Below are 19,162 nucleotides of genomic sequence, written 5' to 3'. Positions count from 1 at the left end.
GGCAGGAGTGTTCTTTATCATGGAACCACCAGGGAAGCCCATGTAATCTGAGTAGGTCTATCAGAAGGAAGCTGGTGATTTTGTTAGATGAGGTAGGCAGGAGATACTATTTCTTTTCCTGGATACAAGTAAGGAAGCATGCAGCCCCTGGCTATTTTGCAATCAACTTATTTCCATGAGGTGATTAAGCCTTGGGACCAAGCCCAAACCTGAAGAGGAAGCCTCATAGACATCCTGGCTGAATAGGAGCTGAAGCCCAGCTTTCCTTTGTATGGCTCAGTTATGTGATATAGTGACTGTTTAAGCCCCTTGTAGTTGGGTTTTCTGTTACTTGCAACTAAAAAAAAAATTATATCATGCCAAATCACCCCTGACCTCAGAATCCCCTCACCTCAAAATGGACCTTCCTTTCCATGGCAAGGCTGGGTGGGCTACCCTCAGGGGCCCAGATCCAAATGTACTCCTTTTCTGCTTTCTTTTCTTCTCTCAGTGTTCAATTTCCATTTCTGGTGGCCTTTATTTCCTTCCTTGTCTTTTTAATTTTTTAAGGCAGAATTAATTTGAATTTAAAAATTTCATTTGATGTAATTTTTATTTTATTTCAGCAGTACATATTCACAAGTTAGACAGTTAAATAGTTATTAAAAGGAAAAGAGAAATCCCCATGCGATCTTCCCACACCCAACTTCTCTCCAGAGGCAATCCTATCAATCACTTTTACTGTTTATTTTGGGCTTTAGCTTCTATTGTTAAATAATACTTTTATACAGGTATTTATCATTCTTTAGCTTTAGTTATTATGCATTTTCTGTGATAAAAAAAATAGGGACATAGATTTCTTATACCCCTCCCCCCACATACACAACCTATCTCCCTCATTTCCTGAAAAAAAATTATATCACAGTAGTTTGCTATTTACATTCTCTATGTCAATATTGTTCACAGCTGAACCATGTAGTGTACTATGGTTTTATTCCCATTGTTGAACATCAGTTTCTTTCCCCCTAGTATTTAATAATTGCCTTGTCTTTTAACTTGCTTATTTTCCTGTGTATTTTTACCAGTTCATTCCACACTATCCAAGAAAGACATAAATCTCTCCAACACATGTAAATCAATCAGTTTCTTGTTTTTCTGCTACACACCAATGTCCTAGGAATTTCCTTCATCTTTATCCTCTGTTGGAGTCTCTGCTTTCTAGATGTCATGTTTTCCTTTATCTTGGTTTACTCTCTTATTTTGGAGAAGCAAATTCTCCTGTAGGTTTCTGTTAAAAAATGCGAAGTTGTTGAAAATGTTGAGACCTTTCATACTGAAAATGTTTCTATCTCCCCTCTCATTTATTGTTGCTTTTTCATGTTCTGGCCCTTTTCTCTGATGTGTAGTAGTCATTGACTGCTGTCCTATAGGAGGGTCCTCCAGGCATCTGTCTTGACAAGGTATGAGTCTGTCAGCATTCTGGCAGCTGAGTGACTGAACAAATCTGAGGCTCCTGTTCACTATGAGGACTTTCCCTCAGTCTCTTTCTACTTTCAGAACACTACCTCCTTCCCACCCTCCACTCTATCTTGGGGCTGACAATTTCAAAGAGAGAAACTTCAGCCTTCAGTCTTTTCATGAGAGTAAGAAGGGGTAGGTACCTGATGAGGGAAGAAAACTCTCACTTAGATGTTCAAGTAATGTCCCTGGAGGTTTGCAAGGGGAGCGGTGGGTGAAGCACCCAATCAGCCCCTCTGCACAGATGTTTTTAAAATTCTGGTGGAGCTGTATGAACTTGAACAAAATTCTTAATTTCTCTGGGCTTTAGTCCCTTCATCTGTAAAATGAAAATACAGGGCTTTGGTGTGAGGGTTAAGTGGGATTAATGGATGAGTAGTGCCTTGCACAGGCTTCTCTCGTCACTCAGATGGTAAAGAATCCACCTGCAGTGTGGGAGATCTGGGTTCAGTCCCTGGGTTGGGAAGATCCCCTGGAGGAGGGCATGGCAATCCACTCCAGTATTCTTGTTGGAAAATCCCCAAAGACAGAGGAGCCTGGTGAGCTAGAGTCTGTGGGGTCACAAATAGTCAGACACGACTAAGTGACTAAGCACAGCACAGCACAGTGCCTTGCACAGTGGCCCAGCACAGATAGGGCACGCGATCGTTGACAGTACAGTGGGCACGGTGGTAGCGGTAGATAGTCTAATTGGTTTTGCCTCAGTGGGCAGACAGGACCCTCCCTCCCTCAAACCAGTGCTTTTCTACACTCTCTCAGAAGAAAGCCACCCTTCTCATGTTCTGTCAAAATGTTCATCAAATTTCATAGAATTTCAGGGGTACCACAATCTTTGCAACTTGCCTTCCAGCTCACCCTCTCTCTGGATGCCCAATCAAACCCTTAACATCATCTCCTTTATTCTGGAGATTTTCCCCATCCAAGTGGATTAACTTGTAGGATGAGAACTGTAGTGAACAGCCCGAACCCAAATCTCAAGAGTAAAATTGACCCTCTTCTTTCCTGTTCTGCACATAATCCCTCCACCTCTAGGGAAATGCCTTGCATCCTTCTCCTAATCTTCCTGTCTTTCTTAAGCCCCTGACAAGAGAAAGGCATAGCTTTTGCCTTTGGATTTTCATTTTGCACTAGAAATCCTCTCTTAGTGCAAAACAAAATTCTGTTTCCCCTTTCTCTCTTGTCCCAGGGCTTCTCTCTGTTTTTCTCCCCCTGTTCTTGTTGGGGACCTTGACTCTGCTTTGTGAGAGGGCAATCTTCCTCTTCACAGTCTTTCTCCTGATTTCTAAGGATGCTTTTCTTATCTGTCCTGGGGGCTCCAGTAGCTTTGTTAATTGGCTGTATCTCAGGAGAATGAGATGGTTATCATCACCGATTCAATGGACATGAGTTTGAGCAAACTCTGGGAGACGGTGAAGGACAGGGAAGCCTGGCGTGCTGCAGTCCATGGGGTCGCAAAGAGTCAGACACAACTTAGTGACTGAACAATAACAACAGGAGATTGAAGAAGGACGAGGAACAAGAGAAGCTGGAAACGTCGGGGTTGTCTTAAAACTAAGCATTTAGAATGCCTAGTGGGCCAGAGAGCTTACTGATAACAGAATTTGATGAGAAGCAGCAGTCACTGTGCTCAGCATTTTCTCCCAGTCTGACATTTCTGGTTACAAGACTCTAAAGGGGATTTTTTCTGCTGTACTCCTTATTCAGGCTCAAACACTGAAGATACACCTAATGAAAAATTTGAAGTAGGTCTTCTAATAAAATCATGGTCAATTAAATCTTGGGAATCTACCTTTGTTGGGAATGGTGTAAATGCTTGGTTTTTTGGAGACCACGTGTGAATGAAGGTGGACACAAGACATAGGAACAGCCTACGAACCCCTTACACTCTTGTTTCATTTTCCAGCCACACACAGAAAGGAAAGCTGCACTTTGGTTCCTGTAGATGATCTTTCCTGAGTGCAGACTTTAGTCTGTCCTTAAAATTCTCCCCAGCAAAGTAATAAAGCAAAGGGTTGAAGCAGCTGTTGGCTGCCGCCAAAGCCAGTGTGACGGCCACAGCTTTATGCAGCGGGTCTCTGCATGTATCCGCCTTCCACTGGAGCAGGTGGAGGGTTCTCAGTATATGATAGGGCAAGAAACACAGGAGGAAGATGATCAAGGCAATGATGATGGTGGTCAGTGCCTTCCTGTGAGAAAGCCGCAGCCCTGATTCTGGGACCTCCACCTTCAACAGAGCTCGAATGATCAGCAGGTAGCAGATGCTGAGCGTGCAGAAGGGCAGCAGAAAGCCCACCACCAAGGCAATGTAGTTCATGGTCTTCAGTTTATTAGCTTTATTACGATTCAGCTCCAAGCACAATGTGACATTGCCCTTCAGCTCAGAGCCATTTTTCAGAAGCATTATTGAGGCCGACATGATAAAGATCCATATGACCCCACAAAGAATCCAGGCATTCTTGATGCTGGTGGTATGAAGGAGCCGGAAGGGGTGAACGGTTGCCAGGAAACGCACAACACTCAACACAGTCAGGAAATAAATGCTGCTGTACATGTTGACATACATAGAGTAAGACATAATCCTGCAAGTCAGGTCCCCAAATATCCAATTGGACCCTCTGAGGTAATAGTCCACCCTGAAGGGCAGTGTGGCTGTGAACAAGAGATCTGAAGTAGCCAGATTGAGCATGAAAATGTTCACAGATGTGGACTTCCTATAAGGCTGCAGGAAAACATATATGGAAAAGCCATTTCCCAAGGCTCCCCAGATAAATATTACCAGGTACACGATGGGGTAAAATTCTCTCTTAAAGTATTCAGCTGTGCAGTTCCTGTCGCTATGGAGATCGCTGAAGGTGCTGTTGGTTTCCATTTCTGATGCAGAGAAGGATGGAGATAAGGACACAAGTTCTCTTTCCATGCTGAATCAAAAGGAAACAGATACAAAAAGTTGCTTCCTGCTCACTGCTTACATTTATCCAGGTTTTAATGAAACAGAGAGAAATACTAGCTTTTCTTTGAAACTTGAATCAAAAAATATTGGCTATGTCTTACCATGGGCTTACACTTTTACCATCTGTCTTTACTATATGTTTCATTTCATTTCATGATAAACTTCTAGAATGCCATTCATTTATCTGAGTGAAGCTAAAGTCTCAAACTAGGGGAACTCTTGCTCAGTGTCCAGATGAAGATCATCTAAAGCTTGTCTCTGACCCTGGAGAAAGTCATCAATTACACATCTTCTGCTCTGGAAGCTGACAAAGATTCTCTTCTTGATCAAACTCTAGCCAGGCTCCTCTGAGTCTTCTTGTCAACCAGGTGTCAACCTTGGCTTATGCTGACTTGAATAACAACTAACATAAAAGCACTAACATAGTTTTGAACAGCTCAAGGCTGCATCTCTAGGATGACCATAACCTCCCCTTCTTGCATAGCCTGAGACAACCCAAGACAGCCAAAAGAATTCAGTGTTTGTTCCAGCCAACACCTGGACACAGGGCCTCTGCCTCAAGCCTCTGTGGGAGGGTAGGAGCCTAATCTCTTAAGCACCAGTTAGAAAACCCAGATATTTTCCACTTGGACCCAACCCCTCCTTCCTATTTGTAATTTTTTAAATTCCCTGACTCTACTGAGCTCCTGCTCACTCCCTCCCCTCTCCTTTCTCTCATTCTCTTTTTAAAATACCCAGGGACTTCCATTGTGGTCCAATGGGCAAGAATATTCCTTGCAGTGCAGGGAATGTGGGTTTGATTCCTGGTCAGGGAACTAAGATTCTGCATGCCATGGAGCAACTGAGCTTGTGCGCTGCAACTACTGAGCATACATGCCATGACTGGAGAGTCCAAGCGCAGCAGTGAGAGATCCCATGTGATCCAACAAGGATCCTGTGTGTTGCAACTGAGACCCGATATAGCCAAATAAATGAATAAGTAAGTATTTTTTAAAAAATAAATAAATAAAATAAAACATCCAGTTACTTCTGAGTTCAGTTCATGTTGGACTAGTATATTATTGAAAAAATTACAATAGTATATTATTGAATAAAATCTGTCTTACCACTCTTAGAAGTGTGCAGGTTTGTTTATCTTTGACAAAGCATTGGTTTAAATGTAAATTTACTAGGCATAGTTGTCATGGATAATCACATGGTTCTTAATTTCTTCTTTTCTAGTCAAAGAGAAATTTATACTAAACACTTCTTGCCTTACCTATGTAAATACTACAGGACAGCCCATAACTGCAGAGGTAGGGGCAGAGTTCTAGATGTCTATGGAAAAAAACAGGTGACTTGGTGGGACATATTTTCATTGTCTGGGTATGGTAGTCTGGGTCCCTATTTTACAGAGTTTTTTTATAAGAACTAATAACCATTTTTGTTTCTGCAAAGTCCTCCATTTTTTAATCTAACCCCCAAATTACCTAACACAAGCACAATTCCTACAATAATTCTTTTCCAACACCCTCTTCCTGAGATATTCTGATTTCCCACGGTGTGCATTCTCCTTGATACAACAAGTCAATAAACACAATGGTCTTCGACTACAGGGGTGTTCCCAAAGGCCTTTGACTAGAAGACACTGACTCTGAGAATTCACAGAATGATCTAAAGACTAAAAGAAGTATGGTAAAATGTTAGTTAAATTAACCTACCCAAATGGATGCTTTGCAAATGTATTTCCGATATGACGAATATGTTTTTCAATTCTCCTTCAGAGACTGATGTGAAGATGCAATTCAGAAAACATGGTTGGTATGTAAATGATGTAAAAGAAAAAAAAGTCTTTTCTTTAGTTCAGCACTTCCCAAATTATCTTCCACAAACTACGAATTCCATGAGATGTTCTGTGTAAGAAAAGGCTTCTGTGTTCAAATCAGCCTGAGAGACACAGCAAGCTTTAATATCCCTCTCTTGGAGATTCATAACACATGTCAAAGCTCTAGGAGGTCCTACAAGAAAAAAAAAGTCTGATTAATACAGGGTGTCCCTCTTTATTTATTTATTTTTTAACTCTGGAAACGTTTTTGCACATTGAAACATTCTACTATTCCACAGAACTAATGTTCTATAAAATCTTCCCTGCGCAATGCTGATGTTATTATATAATTTATCTAGAATATGATTTTGATAGAAGATGAAGAGGATCCCTACTTAATGGGCCAGATCAGCAAGCCAGGATTCAAGTATCTGGAATTAAAGGGCTCTAATCACTTACTACTGGGGGAATGAACATTTCTAAGCATCCCTCACTTTGTGAAATGAGAGTTGTATTAGTTTCCTTGGGCTCTTTAATAAAGTACCAGAGGGCATTCTCTGGTGGTCTAGTAGTTACAATTCAGCGCTTTCACTGCTGTGTTGCAGATTCAACCCCCAAAGCCATGGGGTGCAGTCAAAACAAACAAACAAACATACAAACAAAAAACATACACACGGGGCTTTGCTGGTGGCTCAGTGGTAAAGAATGTGCCTATCAGTGATCTTCCCTGTAGCTCAGACGGTAAAGAATCTGCCTGCAATGCAGGAGACCTGGGTTCGATCCCTGGGTCGGGAAGATCCTCTGGAGAAGGGAATGGCAATTCTTGCCTGGAGAATCCCATGGACAGAGGAGCCTGGTGGGCTACGGTCCATGGGGTTGCAAAGAGTTAGACACGACTGAACGACTAACACCACTACTACTACTATCAATGCAGGAGACATGGGTTCTATCACTGGATTAGGAAGATCCCCTGGAGAAGGAAATGGTAACCCACTCCAGCATTCTTACCTGGAAAATTCCATGGACAGAGGAGACTGGTGGGCTGCAGTTCATGAGGCTGAAAAGAATCAAACACGGCTGAGCACGCACACACCAGGAGGAAAGGAGTGGAGTGGGAGAAATTGGGAGACTGGAATTGATCCATACACACTATCAATACAGTGTACAAAATACACAACTGTTGGGAACACAGTGTGTAGCACAGGGAACTCTAATGCACTGTGATGTCCTACATGGGTTGTTGTTATTTAGTCACTAAGTCTTGCCTAACACTCCTGAGACCCCATGGACTGTAGCCCACCAGGCTCCTCTGTCCATGGGATTCTCCAGGCAAGAGTACTGGAGTGGTCTGCCATTTCCTTCTCCAGGGAATCTTCCTGACCAGGGATCAAACCCACCTCTCCTGTATTGGCAGGCGAATTCTTTACCATTGAGCCACCTGGGAAGCCCATGTGTTCTATTATCAACAGCCTTTTTAGAAAAGGACAGAGTCCTGCCCATGTGGCCCTGACTTCAGAGCCAGGATTTGGATAGAATCTTAGGAAAAGCTTTTATCAGGAAAGGATCTAAAAATGTAAAAAAAAGACTTGAAAGCAATCAAGTCCTTAAACGTTTTGACCATAAAGACCTTTAAACTGCTTCTCCCATCTCAAGACCAACAGGGTCCCTGTGACTTGCAACAAGGAGGGCAGTCTGGCCCTCCACCCTGTCCTCTCCATCACTGGGGGCGGTCAGCCTGCAAGGAGAGCGGCAGATGCTGGGAGAGTCGCTTATCCCAGGCAGAGCATGGGACCCAACAGGTATGAGCGTGGACAGCAGAGCATAAAAAAGATGGTAACAGTTGCTCCCCAGGATATTGATGGGTGTGAGGGAACCAACAAGAGCCCCTGGCAAGAGGAACTTTTTGAGCAACTGGGGAAGAAGGCAGAACTCAGGAGGGAAGGTCCGTCGGCAGGCAGCGAGGCGCTTGTACTGCCAGGCCACGATGGAGAGAGGACCCTGAACCTGAGAGGAGGCCTGGCCATTGCAGGCAGGTCCCAGTCACTGCAAGAGAACCTGAATGTTGGACAACACCTTGGGCGCAGAGATTTGGGCCAGGGGTGCCAAGAGAGGGGCCCTTTGCCTTTGTTGAGAAGAGGACCAAATCTTAGGAATGAGAGAGATGCTCAGTTTTAGAATCAGGGCACCAGATCAGGATGAGATCAACCCCAAGGGTAAGGAACACTGAGGCCCAGAGTTAGTTCAAGTCCTCTGCCTCGGATTGGGATGTGTTCTGGGCCCTCTGGAGGCAGGTGGGAGTAGGCGTGGTCCAAGGCTGTCGAACTGACCCAGTGGAAGGGAAAGGGGCTGAGGCTACAGAAGCCAGGGCTTTGATTCTAAGAGCATCGTCATCCTTGGAAATCTAAAGAAAGAAAAACACAACCCCCCCCCCAACCTAGAGGGTCTTCTCTGATGGCTTAGCAGTAAAGAATCTGCCCGAAAACAGGAAATGTGGGTTCAATCCTTGGATTGGGAAGATACCCTGGAGAAGGAAACGGCAGCCCCACTCCAGTATTTTCGCTTGGGAAATCCCATGGACAGAGGAGTCTGGCGGGCTACAGTCCATGGGGTCACAAAAAAGTCAGACACAACTGAGCAACCAAACAACAACCCTTCCTAGAAGCCTCACCTAACTAACAGCCACAGGTTAAAAGCAGGGCCAGCTCAAATCCAAAATTCCATTCAGCGCATGGCTTTCCTTTGAGAAATCTCTAAAACACTTTGTTCTTTACTGCCTGTAAAAAAATGCACTTGACTATACTATGTTGGAACCTTTCATTAGACTGTTAAAAAAAAAAAAAAGGAAAGGAAAAGAAAGTCACCTACTAGATGTGGCTATAAAAATCAGCCAGACCAATTAAGTATATGACAGGAAGCTGAGAAGAGGCAAATTCAAGGAAAATTAGGAAATAGATTGACAGCATAATTTGCACTGCCTTAGAGAGATAGGAGAGGCTTCCCAGGTGGCGCTAGTGGTAAATAACCTGCCTGCCAATGCAGGAGATGTAAGAGACGCGGGTTTGATTCCTGGGTTGGGAAGACCCCCTGGAGGCGAGCTTGGCTACCACTCCAGTATGGTTGCCTGGAGAATCCCATGGACAAAGGAACCATAAGGTCACAGAGTCGGACACGACTGAAGTGACTTAACACGCGTGCACGCAGAGAAGGAGAGCTTGAGGATGCGCATAGCTTCCTGGACTGATAGGGGCCTCAGAACAAGGAAAGAGTTGAGTCTTTGTCTCCTGTAGCTTTAATGGTACTAAAACGACAAAGAAGAAAGAGTGCAAAGCAGCAGCAGATGGAGCTTCCGTGTTGCAGTTATGAAGAAAACTAAACATGCTGCATGCTCAGTTAAACTAAACATGCTGCATGTCCAATGTTGAGGACAAAGAGCTTACCTGGATGATTAAATGTCTTCATGGTCACTGCAAAGCTGCAACTCTTCAAAACCTCGCAGAAGTTTATTTTTATTTATTCTTAGAAAAAAAATCTTCTATTTCTTTTTTCTTTATTGGCCAAACTGCACCTCACAACTTGCAGAATCTTAGTTCCCCAACCAGGGATCTGCAGTGGAAGTGTGGAGTCTTACCACTGGACCGACAGGGAGGTCCCCATCTCAGAATTTTTCAGTGCTTTGCCGGGAGCCTGATAGACCTGTCACGCCTCCTGTCCGCACTCTCAGCGCTGACCAGGATGGGGAGCCCACAGGTGTGATTACCTTTGTGTCTCAGGTACGAGCCTGTGACCTGGCTGCGGACCCCAAAGACAGAGGCCCTAGGACACAGTGACCTAGTCTGAGGAAGTGCAAGCATTATAGTCCAGGTGAGGCATGAAAGGGAGGACCAGGGGGGCAGAGGATGAGGTTTGGGTTTTACCTTGAGGGCAATGGGAGCCCTTGAATGCTGGAAAGTGGATTTGCATTTTACAGGTGTGATGGAGAACAAGCCTAGGTCCTGAGAGACTCCTGGGGACGCTCTTGCGATTGTCCAGGAAAGTCGGGGTGTGGTGTGTGTGTGTGTGTGCACGTGCGTGTGAACATATCTGAGAATGAGACTGAGAATGTAAAGAAATGAGAGTTGACTGGAGTTGGGCAGGGATTAATTATGGGAGGTTGGGAGGTCAGGAAAAGTTGGGGTAGGAGATGGTCAATAATCTCTTACTTTGTGAGAGAATGGTGCCTTATGTTAATAAAAAGAGCATGAAAGGAATAAGAGGAAGTTGCTATTTGGGAAGGGGCATGTAAAATGAGTTCAACTGAGCATTTTGAATTTGAAGCATTTATGAAACATACACAAGAAGTGTCCAATCGCAGTCTAGAGCCGGGGAAGGGGAGACAGGCAAGCCTGTTGGGTTTAGGGGCCATCAGCACTTGGTAATTGAAGCCAGAGGAGTGGACACGCTCCTGCAGGGGTGTGGCAGCAGAGATGGAAGAGGATCAGGGACAGAACCTCGGGGAACATCAACAATCAAGGAACAGGAAGAGAGAACGGGAACCTGGAGAGGCAACCGAGAAAGTGATTGAATGTAAGAGATGAGTCAGAAATGCAACTCTGGGACAGTCCTGGTGGTCTAGTGGCTAAGATTTCATACTGCCAATGCAGGGCACCTGGGTTCAGTGCTTGGTCAGGGAACTAGATCTCGCATGCCACAGCTAAGACCTAGTGCAGGAAACCCCCCCCCCCCAAAAAAAAAAAAATCAGAGAACTTAAAACAGACAGAGAATGCAACTTCAGGGAGGCGAACACTGCTTTAAGGAGTTTAAGGAGGAGGGAGTGGCCATGGAGGATAAAAAGCGCTGAAAGATTTCACAGTAAGCTTATCACGGCTCCTGGGCGAGAGCAGGTGTGGTGGCTTGGGAGCCCAAGGCCAGAGAGCTGATAAAGGAGCAGGGGTTAAGTAAGTGACCACTCTGAGAGGTGAGAACGTCTCAGTCAGCTTCTGTGAAGTGTTTGTTGCTGGAGGAAGTCAGGGAGGAAAGAGGCATTCTTTTCTCTGCAGACACCCTCTTATCTCTCAGCCCATCTCCAAATGGGCTTCCATTTCTTCTTCCATTCATTTCTCATCCTATCTCCTCAAACTTCATACACCTGAACCAAGCTAGAGTAGAATGGACACTGAACTTGAAATGTGACTCCCAGCTCTCCCAATTTCTAGCTGTTAAGACCTTGCACCACTGGTCACAGTTATACCCGTATTTTTATAAATGAGAGTCCGCTAATGGAGCCATGCCACAAGGCCACAGACAGTGGGAAAAGCACAGAAGTCTGGGTCCTGCTCTGTCGGTTTCTAGATACATGTGGCCTTGGTTAACACATCACTTAGCTTATTTGGGGAAGAGTATCTATGAAATGAGGCTAATGCTCTCCACTGATGCTGTAACTGAAAAGAACTGGTAAAGCACTTTGAAAACCATGAAGCTGGCATTATTGCTATTATTTTGCTGCTCCTTAATGCCAGGAAGCTGGGGACTGGATTTGCACTTCTTCAGGTATGTACCCATGCTGTTCACTCTGCTCCTTCTTTTTTTCCCTGGCCATGTCCTGCAGCATGTGAGATGTTAGTTTCACAATCAGGAATCAAACCTGTGGCCCTTGCATTTGAAGCATGGAGTCCTGAACACTGGACTGTCTACTCTGTTCTCTTTTATCTCCACCTTTTCCCCTCTTCTCCATCTCCCTCCTCCCCAGTAAGCAAGACACCCAATTCTGTGTGTGTGAGTGCTTAGTCACTCAGTCCTGTCCAACTCTTTGTGACGCCATGGACTGTAGCCCACCAGGCTCCTCTGTCCATGGGGACTCTCCAGGCAAGAATACTGGAATGGGTTTCCTTGCCCTTCTCCAGGGGATCTTCCCAACTCAGGGACCAAACCCAGGTCTCCTGCATTGCAGGCAGATTCTTTACTGACTGAGCCAACAGGGAAGCCCAACTCTAGTCAAACCAAATCTTCTTCAACACCTGCATCACCTTCTGCATGTCACCTTACCCAACTGACGTTTTGCACAGGTCTCTCTCATCAGTCCTGCAGCTCTTGTAACATCCTTGTTAACGTTCACAGAAATGTCAGTGTAAGGTCATAGAGCCAAATCTGCCACTTACAAGCATGGGAATCTTGCACTATTTATCTTCTCAGAGTCTCAGTTTCCTCATCTGTAAGTGGCATGATGACTTTATTTTTTTTCATTTATTTTTATTAGTTGGAGGCTAATTACTTCACAATATTGTAGTGGTTTTTGCCATACATTGACATGAATGGCATGATGACTTTAAAGTGTTTCACACTTTACAGGTGAGCACTCAATGACATCAACTACCAGGAGTAAATCTCAAAGTGTGGGCTTAGACCCATGATAAAGAGATGAAAAGGATCTCAGAGCATTAGTAAAAATATGAAAGGCTGAGAGGTGATTTAATGATAAAGATGGTGAAAGGATGACAGAGGTTCCCCTCTGCTGCAGGCAAGCAGTACTAGAGGAGCAGGTGAGAGTTAAAACTTTGGTTTGAAACCTGGTTCTTTCACTCACCAGCTCTGTGACATTGGACCTTATCTCATTGAGCCTCAGTTCCTTATCAATAAAATGGAGATAATGAAAACAATAGTCCTTACTTGTCTGGGTTGCTGTGAGAATTAAGCAAGACAACCCATGAGGTTAGAACCTGGATGAGAGGAAACCCTGGAGAAAGCAACAAGTGTTAGTGAAACCGAGCCCCCAGTGGGGCTCCTGGGCATGAAAGCCTTTCTGCCATTCTGTTTCTTGTAGGAAACAGATTCTAGCCCCCATAACCTTCCCTAAGTTCCAAAGCTGGTCTTAGAAAACACAGAGGAACCGGAGATCAAATTGCCAACATCCATTGGATCATTGAAAAGGCAAGAGAGTTCCAGAAAAACACCCATTTCTGCTTGATTGCCTATGCCAAAGACTTTCACTGTGTGGATCACAATAAACTGTGGAAAATTCTGAAAGAGATGGGAATAGCAGACCACCTGACCTTCCTCTTGAGAAATCTGTATGCAGGACAGGAAGCAACAGTTAGAACTGGACATGGAACAACAGACTGGTTCCAAATAGGAAAAGGAGTAAATCACCTGTATATTGTCACCCTGCTTATTTAACTTATATGCAGAGTACATCATGAGAAACGCTGGGCTGGAAGAAGCACAAGCTGGAATTAAGATTGCTGGGAGAAATATCAATAACCTCAGATATGCAGATGACACCACCCTTATGGCAGAAAGTGAAGAAGAACTAAAGATCCTCTTGATGAAAGTGAAAGAGGAGAGTGAAAAAGTTGGCTTAAAGCTCAACATTCAGAAAACTAAGATCATGGCATCTGGTCCCATCACTTCATGGCAAATAGATGGGGGAACAGTGGAAACAGTGTCAGACTTTATTTTTTTGGGCTCCAAAATCACTGCAGATGGTGACTGCAGCCATGAAATAAAAAGACACTTACTCCTTGGGAGAAAAGTTATGACCAACCTAGATAGCATATTAAAAAGCAGAGACATTACTTTGCCAATAAAGGTCCATCCAGTCAAGGCTATGGTTTTACCAGTAGTGATGGATGGATGTGAGAGTTGGACTATAAAGAAAGCTGAGTGCCAAAGAATTGATGCTTTTGAACTGTGATGTTGGAAAAGACTCTTAAGAGTCCCTTGGACTGCAAGGAGATCCAACCAGTCCATCCTAAAGGAAATCAGTCCTGGGTGTTCATTGGACTCCAATGCTTTGACCACCTGATGAGAAGAACTGACTCATTGGAAAAGACTCTGGTGCTGGGAAAGATTGAAAGTGGTAGGAGAAAGGAACGACAGAGGATGAGATGGTTGGATGGCATCATTGACTCAGTGGACATGAGTTTGAATAAACTCCGGGAGTTGTCAATGGACAGGGAGGCCTGATGTGCTGCAGTCCATAGGTTCACAAAAAGTTGGACACGACTGAGGGACTGAACTGAACTGAACTGAGACCAGGTTAGAGGAGTGTAGCCTCTGAACACACGCTAATCTTATTAGCACTCCTACCCTTGAATCATTTGCTATAAAACTCCTCATCAAATCCTTCTGGGTTGGGAAACATAGTTTTGAGGGCAGGAGCCCATTAGCCCCCCTTTGCCTGGCAAAGCAATAAAGCTATTCTTTTCTACTTCACCCCAAACTTTGTCTCCAAGATTCAGTTCAGCACCAGTGCACAGATGTTGAGCTTTCAGCATCATTTCACCATCAAGAATACTGGAGTGGGTAGCCATTCCCTTCTCCAGGGTAGCCTCCCAACCCAGGAATCTAAACCAGGGCCCCTGCATTGAGGTAGATTCTTTACTGTCTGAGCGACCAGGGAAGAATTAAAGAATTAAAAGTGTTAGTAGCTCAGTCATATCCAACTCTTTGCAAACCCATGGACTGTAGTCCACTAGGCTCCTCTGTCCATGGAATTCTCCAGGCAAGAATACTGGAGTGGGTAACCATTTCTTCTCCAGGGAGTCTTCCCGACTCAGGGATTAAACATGGGTCTCCTGCATTCACAAGTAGATTGTTTACCATCTGAGCTACCTGGAAAGCCCTTCTGTATCATTACTGTTATTACTGCAAAAGTTCACAGACTTAGCTCCCTGAAGTTGTGCAGAGAGGACTCAACCCTCTGGATTCAAGGTTTTACAGCCTCAAAATCCCAGAGGCCCCAGAGTGGTAGCTAATATGCCCTCCAAAACAAAGAAGTATCAATGAGTGCCTTGTTCTTGAAATCCAGCCCTGCTAGCTCAGCCCTCAGTTGTAACAGGCTCCAAATGTCCAGGTGGAAATGTATAGCTTGGGACACTTCTTTAGCCTCCCTGAAACAGTCTTGTATTAATACTCTTAGAGTTTTTCAAGGGCTAACGTGAATTAGACACTTACAGATCAAAACAGAAATACAAACGAACAGATCCGAGATTACCATCTTTTGAATGAGGAACTGAGCTTGTCTCTGGGCTTCTAAAATAAACAGGGGACAGAGAAGTGAACCACTCAGAGCCCTGTTCTATGGAGTCAGCATTTTGGAGCGTTCTGCCACTCAGATCCTCTGCCTCATCTGTCCCACAGTGCCAATGCCTCCCATCCTTTCCCATACCACCAGCCTAATGGTCCTTTGCCTGCCAAATGCCATTTTCCTCCCACACTTCATGGCTATGACATCAGCCTGTCAGTGAAAGAGGTGCTAGTGGATCTGCTGTATACCAGTAGGTGTTAAATAGCATTTAGGGCTTGGGAAGTTCCCCCAGGAGCAAATTCTCCAGTCTGTGCTGCCAAGATCTCTTTAACAGATCTGGGACCCAGAGGGACCCCTCAACCAGAGTCCTGGGCCTGATAGGATGACCTTGAAGCTTCCCCTCCAGGGCCTATGGCTTTCACTGTAGACTTTCATTGTCTCCTATCTGTCCTCTGCCTAGGAGTTCATGTGCGCAAGTTACAAAGCTCATAAGGCCCAACCTCTCCTCCCAGATCCCAACCAAACTGTAGCAGACTCACTCCAGGGCTCAGCAGACAGAAAAGTCACTGTGCTCTTCCTGAAATTCCCAGGAGCTCCTGGGGAGCCTGAAGACCCAACGAACAGTCTTTGGACCTAAGTCTCTTTGTCATCAGGGGCAGAATTGAGTGAGTCTTTGCAGCAAGGGTGGGAATCCTTGTGGCAGAGGGCCCCTGTGGGAGACCGAATGCCCTGAGTAGTTCCCTGCTCATAATTGCCTCCTCTCACTGGCTTCTTTCGTAAGGAAGCTGCCTGGCCTGCCTTCATCTCTCTGCAGATTTCTCAGGAACCCAACAGGATTTGGCAAGCAGGAAGGGGGAAAGTGTTAGTCACTCAGTTGTGTTTCTGACTCTTCGCAACCCTATGGACTATATAGCCTGCCAGGCTCCTCTGTCTGTAGAATTCTCCAGGCAAGAATAATGGAGTGGGTTGCCATGCCCCACTCCAGGGTATCTTCCTGACCTAGGGATGGAAGCCCTGGGAGCCACCAGAACCTTCCTTGCCTGGACTCAGCCTCAGGCTGCTTGAAATCCTGCCTGTCAGGCCCCATTGGGGTGGGGTGCACATGCAGTGCACAGCAGCTATGGCCTGCTGCCACCAAAAGGAGAACTTGACTCAGATGCAGAGTGTGCGGTCAATGACATTCACCACCGCAAATGCACGCGGGCAGACACAGGAAGAAGAACCTCGAGAAGAAGCATGTTGCCAGGGCCACCATCAGGGCAAAGATCAGCACGGATACATGAAAGGTGACAATTTGGAAAGCACTGGCGTTGTCAAAATGTCAGCTCCTTTGAGTCGCAGCGTCTTGCTGATGGTTTAGCAATAGCTGCCCTTTTTCTCTCTTTTGCCAAGCAGTTGTCCCCCCACTGTTCACTTGATCGGTCAGTTTGCACATTCTCTTCTGAAATTCGATTCTCGAGAATTTCCCTGTGCCAAAAGGTGCCTGTGGGTTATGGACATATGTGGGGAGAACTACACCTTAGAACTGGGGTCTCTGCACAATTTTGTTATTTGATGTGCTATTTGGAGGAGAAAAATGCTCCCAGAGAACACCTTATCCCAGGGGACTGAACCCTAGGGGAGGGTTAACACCCAAGCCAGTGAAGGGGCATTTCTGCCTCTGAGAGCGAGATGCATGGCTCACATCAGTGGACTGACTCAATGGACACTAACTTTGGCAAACTCCGGGAAAGAGAGAGGGACAGGGAGGTCTGGTGTGTTGCAATCCATGGGGTTGCAAACTGTTGGATATGACTGAGTGACTGAACAACAACAACAGCAACAAAGCTGATTATGGATTTAATTTCATAAAGAATCTGAACATTTAAAAAATTGTTTCCTAATGCACTTCTATGAAGATTGGAAGTATCTGTTATTAACCCAATTTCTGTTCCAAGAAACATCAAGAAACATCCAAGAAAGATAATAGACTCATTCTGCAGCTGAGCCTCTGATATCCAAGTCTTCTGATTCCAAAGACAGAAAACCAGCAAATGTGATCTCAGAGGCCATTGCCCTACTCACCTTAGTAATTTCACAGGGGTCGTGTCAGCATCAGGACTCTCACTGTCCACAACCCAAGTGACTACGAGACATGAGTCAGGGGTTCGGGCTCCCCTAAAGCCCACTTATTCAAATGAAAACTCCCTCTCTGTCTTTCCCCTTCCAGCTTAGCATGTCACCTTCCATTATTAAATTTGCTTCTTGGAGCTAAGGAATTATTGACTAAGGTAGGCAGTTAAGCATCATATGATTCCTGGCAGGATACAGCGGTGGGATGAAGCCATAGAACAATTGGGGGAGTAAATCCCAACAGGATCCAAACCCTGGCTCTAGCCCTTAACGGTGGCCTGAGCATTATCAGCAAGTACTCAGCCTTTCGGCATCATTGAGAGGACCAGGGAGACAAAACGGTGAAAGACCCCCACAGCTGCATGGAGCCTGCACATCACACACTTTCAAGGCATCAGCAGCCCGTGCAAGCCTGGCTACTGTCAGGGGAAAATAGTACGCCAGGTGCAGGATACCTGTAAAGAATGCTAAGAAAACTGTAAGACAGTGATTCCCAGTCTTTTCTGCACCAGGGATGGGTTTCATGGAAGATCATTTTTCTGTGGATCAGGGTGGGAAGTGATGGTTTCAGGTTGATTCAAGCACATCACATTGACTGTGCACTTTATTTCTATTATTATTATTACATCAGCTTCACCTCAGATCATCAGGCATTAGATATTGGAGGTTAGGAGGTTAGGGTTACCCCTGCTGCAAAGGAAAGTAAGAAACCTGTAAAGGATAAGAAGAAAATGTTTTCCTAGATCTCAAAAAAATTGAAAATCAGGAGAATTGTCCAGGAAGGTGTCCTAACCAGCTGCCAGGAGCCTGGAGGACAGTGGACGTGGGTGACCCAAAAAGGAGAGGTCAAAGGACAAGCGCACCGCTGGCTCCCCCAGCCCTCAGCGCACAGCCCCAGATCATCCTGCTACTCAGTCTCCTTCAAGGAAGTCCTGCCCTTGTTACCCAAGGTTCCCACCAGCCCCCCTTTCCAGCCAGCTGTCATCTCTCCACTGCTGTCCTCAGTAAAATCCACTCCAGCCTCATAACTTAGCTCAATGCTCTGAATATACCAGACTCTGTCTTACCTACTTAATCTGAGCTCCAGTTCCTCACCTGGCCCTTAATTTGTGTGTGTGTGTGTGTTCAGTCATGTCTGACTCTTTGCAACCCTATGGACTGTATGTAGCCTGCCAGGCTCCTCTGTCCATGGAATTTTCCAGGCAAGAATACTGGGGTGGGCTGCCATTTCCTACTCCAGGCTCTTTCTTACCAGCCTCAAGTTTCTGCCCAGAATCACTTCTAGAAAGAGCATTCTCTGAGCTCTCCCTGTCTTGGCTGTTCTAGTGCTTCCTGTCTTCACACCACCCATGGGGCAGCCACTAGCTCCTGCTTATCCCTACTCTGCAGAATGTTCACTCACCAAAGCAAGAACACCTTACTTGTCACTGCTGTATCCTGGGCCCTGGCATAGCTCGTGGCCATAAATGTGCACAAAGATATAACCAGTGAGTGAGTGAATGAAGCTATGATTCACCCTCTCCCTGCTCATTTTATGCTTCATGATAGATATCTTCCAGGGAAGAAAAATTCTTGATGGTCTTTTACAACAGAATTGAAGAACTGACTCATTGGAAAAGACCCTGATGCTGGGAAAGATTGAAGGCGGGAGGAGAAGGGGACAACAGAGGATGAGATGGTTGGATGGCATCACTGACTCAATGGACATGGTTTGTAAGCTCCGGGAGTTGGTGATGGACAGGGAAGCCTGGCGAGCTGCAGTCCATGGGGTCACAAAGAGTTGGACCCGACTGAGCT

The 19,162-nt window shown here is 45.3% G+C and overlaps 1 protein-coding gene across 3 annotated transcripts in view; it reads right to left on the bottom strand.

Moving 5' to 3' along the window:
* Window positions 1–573: 573 nt before the first annotated feature.
* The window catches only part of CYSLTR2 (cysteinyl leukotriene receptor 2), a 30,926-nt gene continuing 12,337 nt past the window's right edge, over window positions 574–19,162 (bottom strand). For 2 of the 3 annotated variants that reach the window (XM_043892303.1, XM_043892304.1), the window contains exons 3-4: window positions 6,148–6,444; window positions 574–4,415 (exon numbers count right to left, since the gene is read on the bottom strand). In XM_043892303.1, the coding sequence (XP_043748238.1) occupies window positions 3,377–4,414 (1,038 nt within the window). In that variant the 5' untranslated portion in view covers window position 4,415; window positions 6,148–6,444 and the 3' untranslated portion in view covers window positions 574–3,376. Of the gene's footprint in view, window positions 4,416–6,147; window positions 6,445–7,259; window positions 7,316–19,162 lie in introns of those variants that run through there. The other variant, XM_043892305.1, reaches the window with a different exon arrangement.

The sequence above is a fragment of the Cervus elaphus genome, chromosome 30 (assembly GCF_910594005.1).
Source record: "Cervus elaphus chromosome 30, mCerEla1.1, whole genome shotgun sequence".
Lineage (NCBI taxonomy): Eukaryota > Metazoa > Chordata > Mammalia > Artiodactyla > Cervidae > Cervus > Cervus elaphus.
This window is presented reverse-complemented; position numbering and strand designations above follow the sequence as displayed.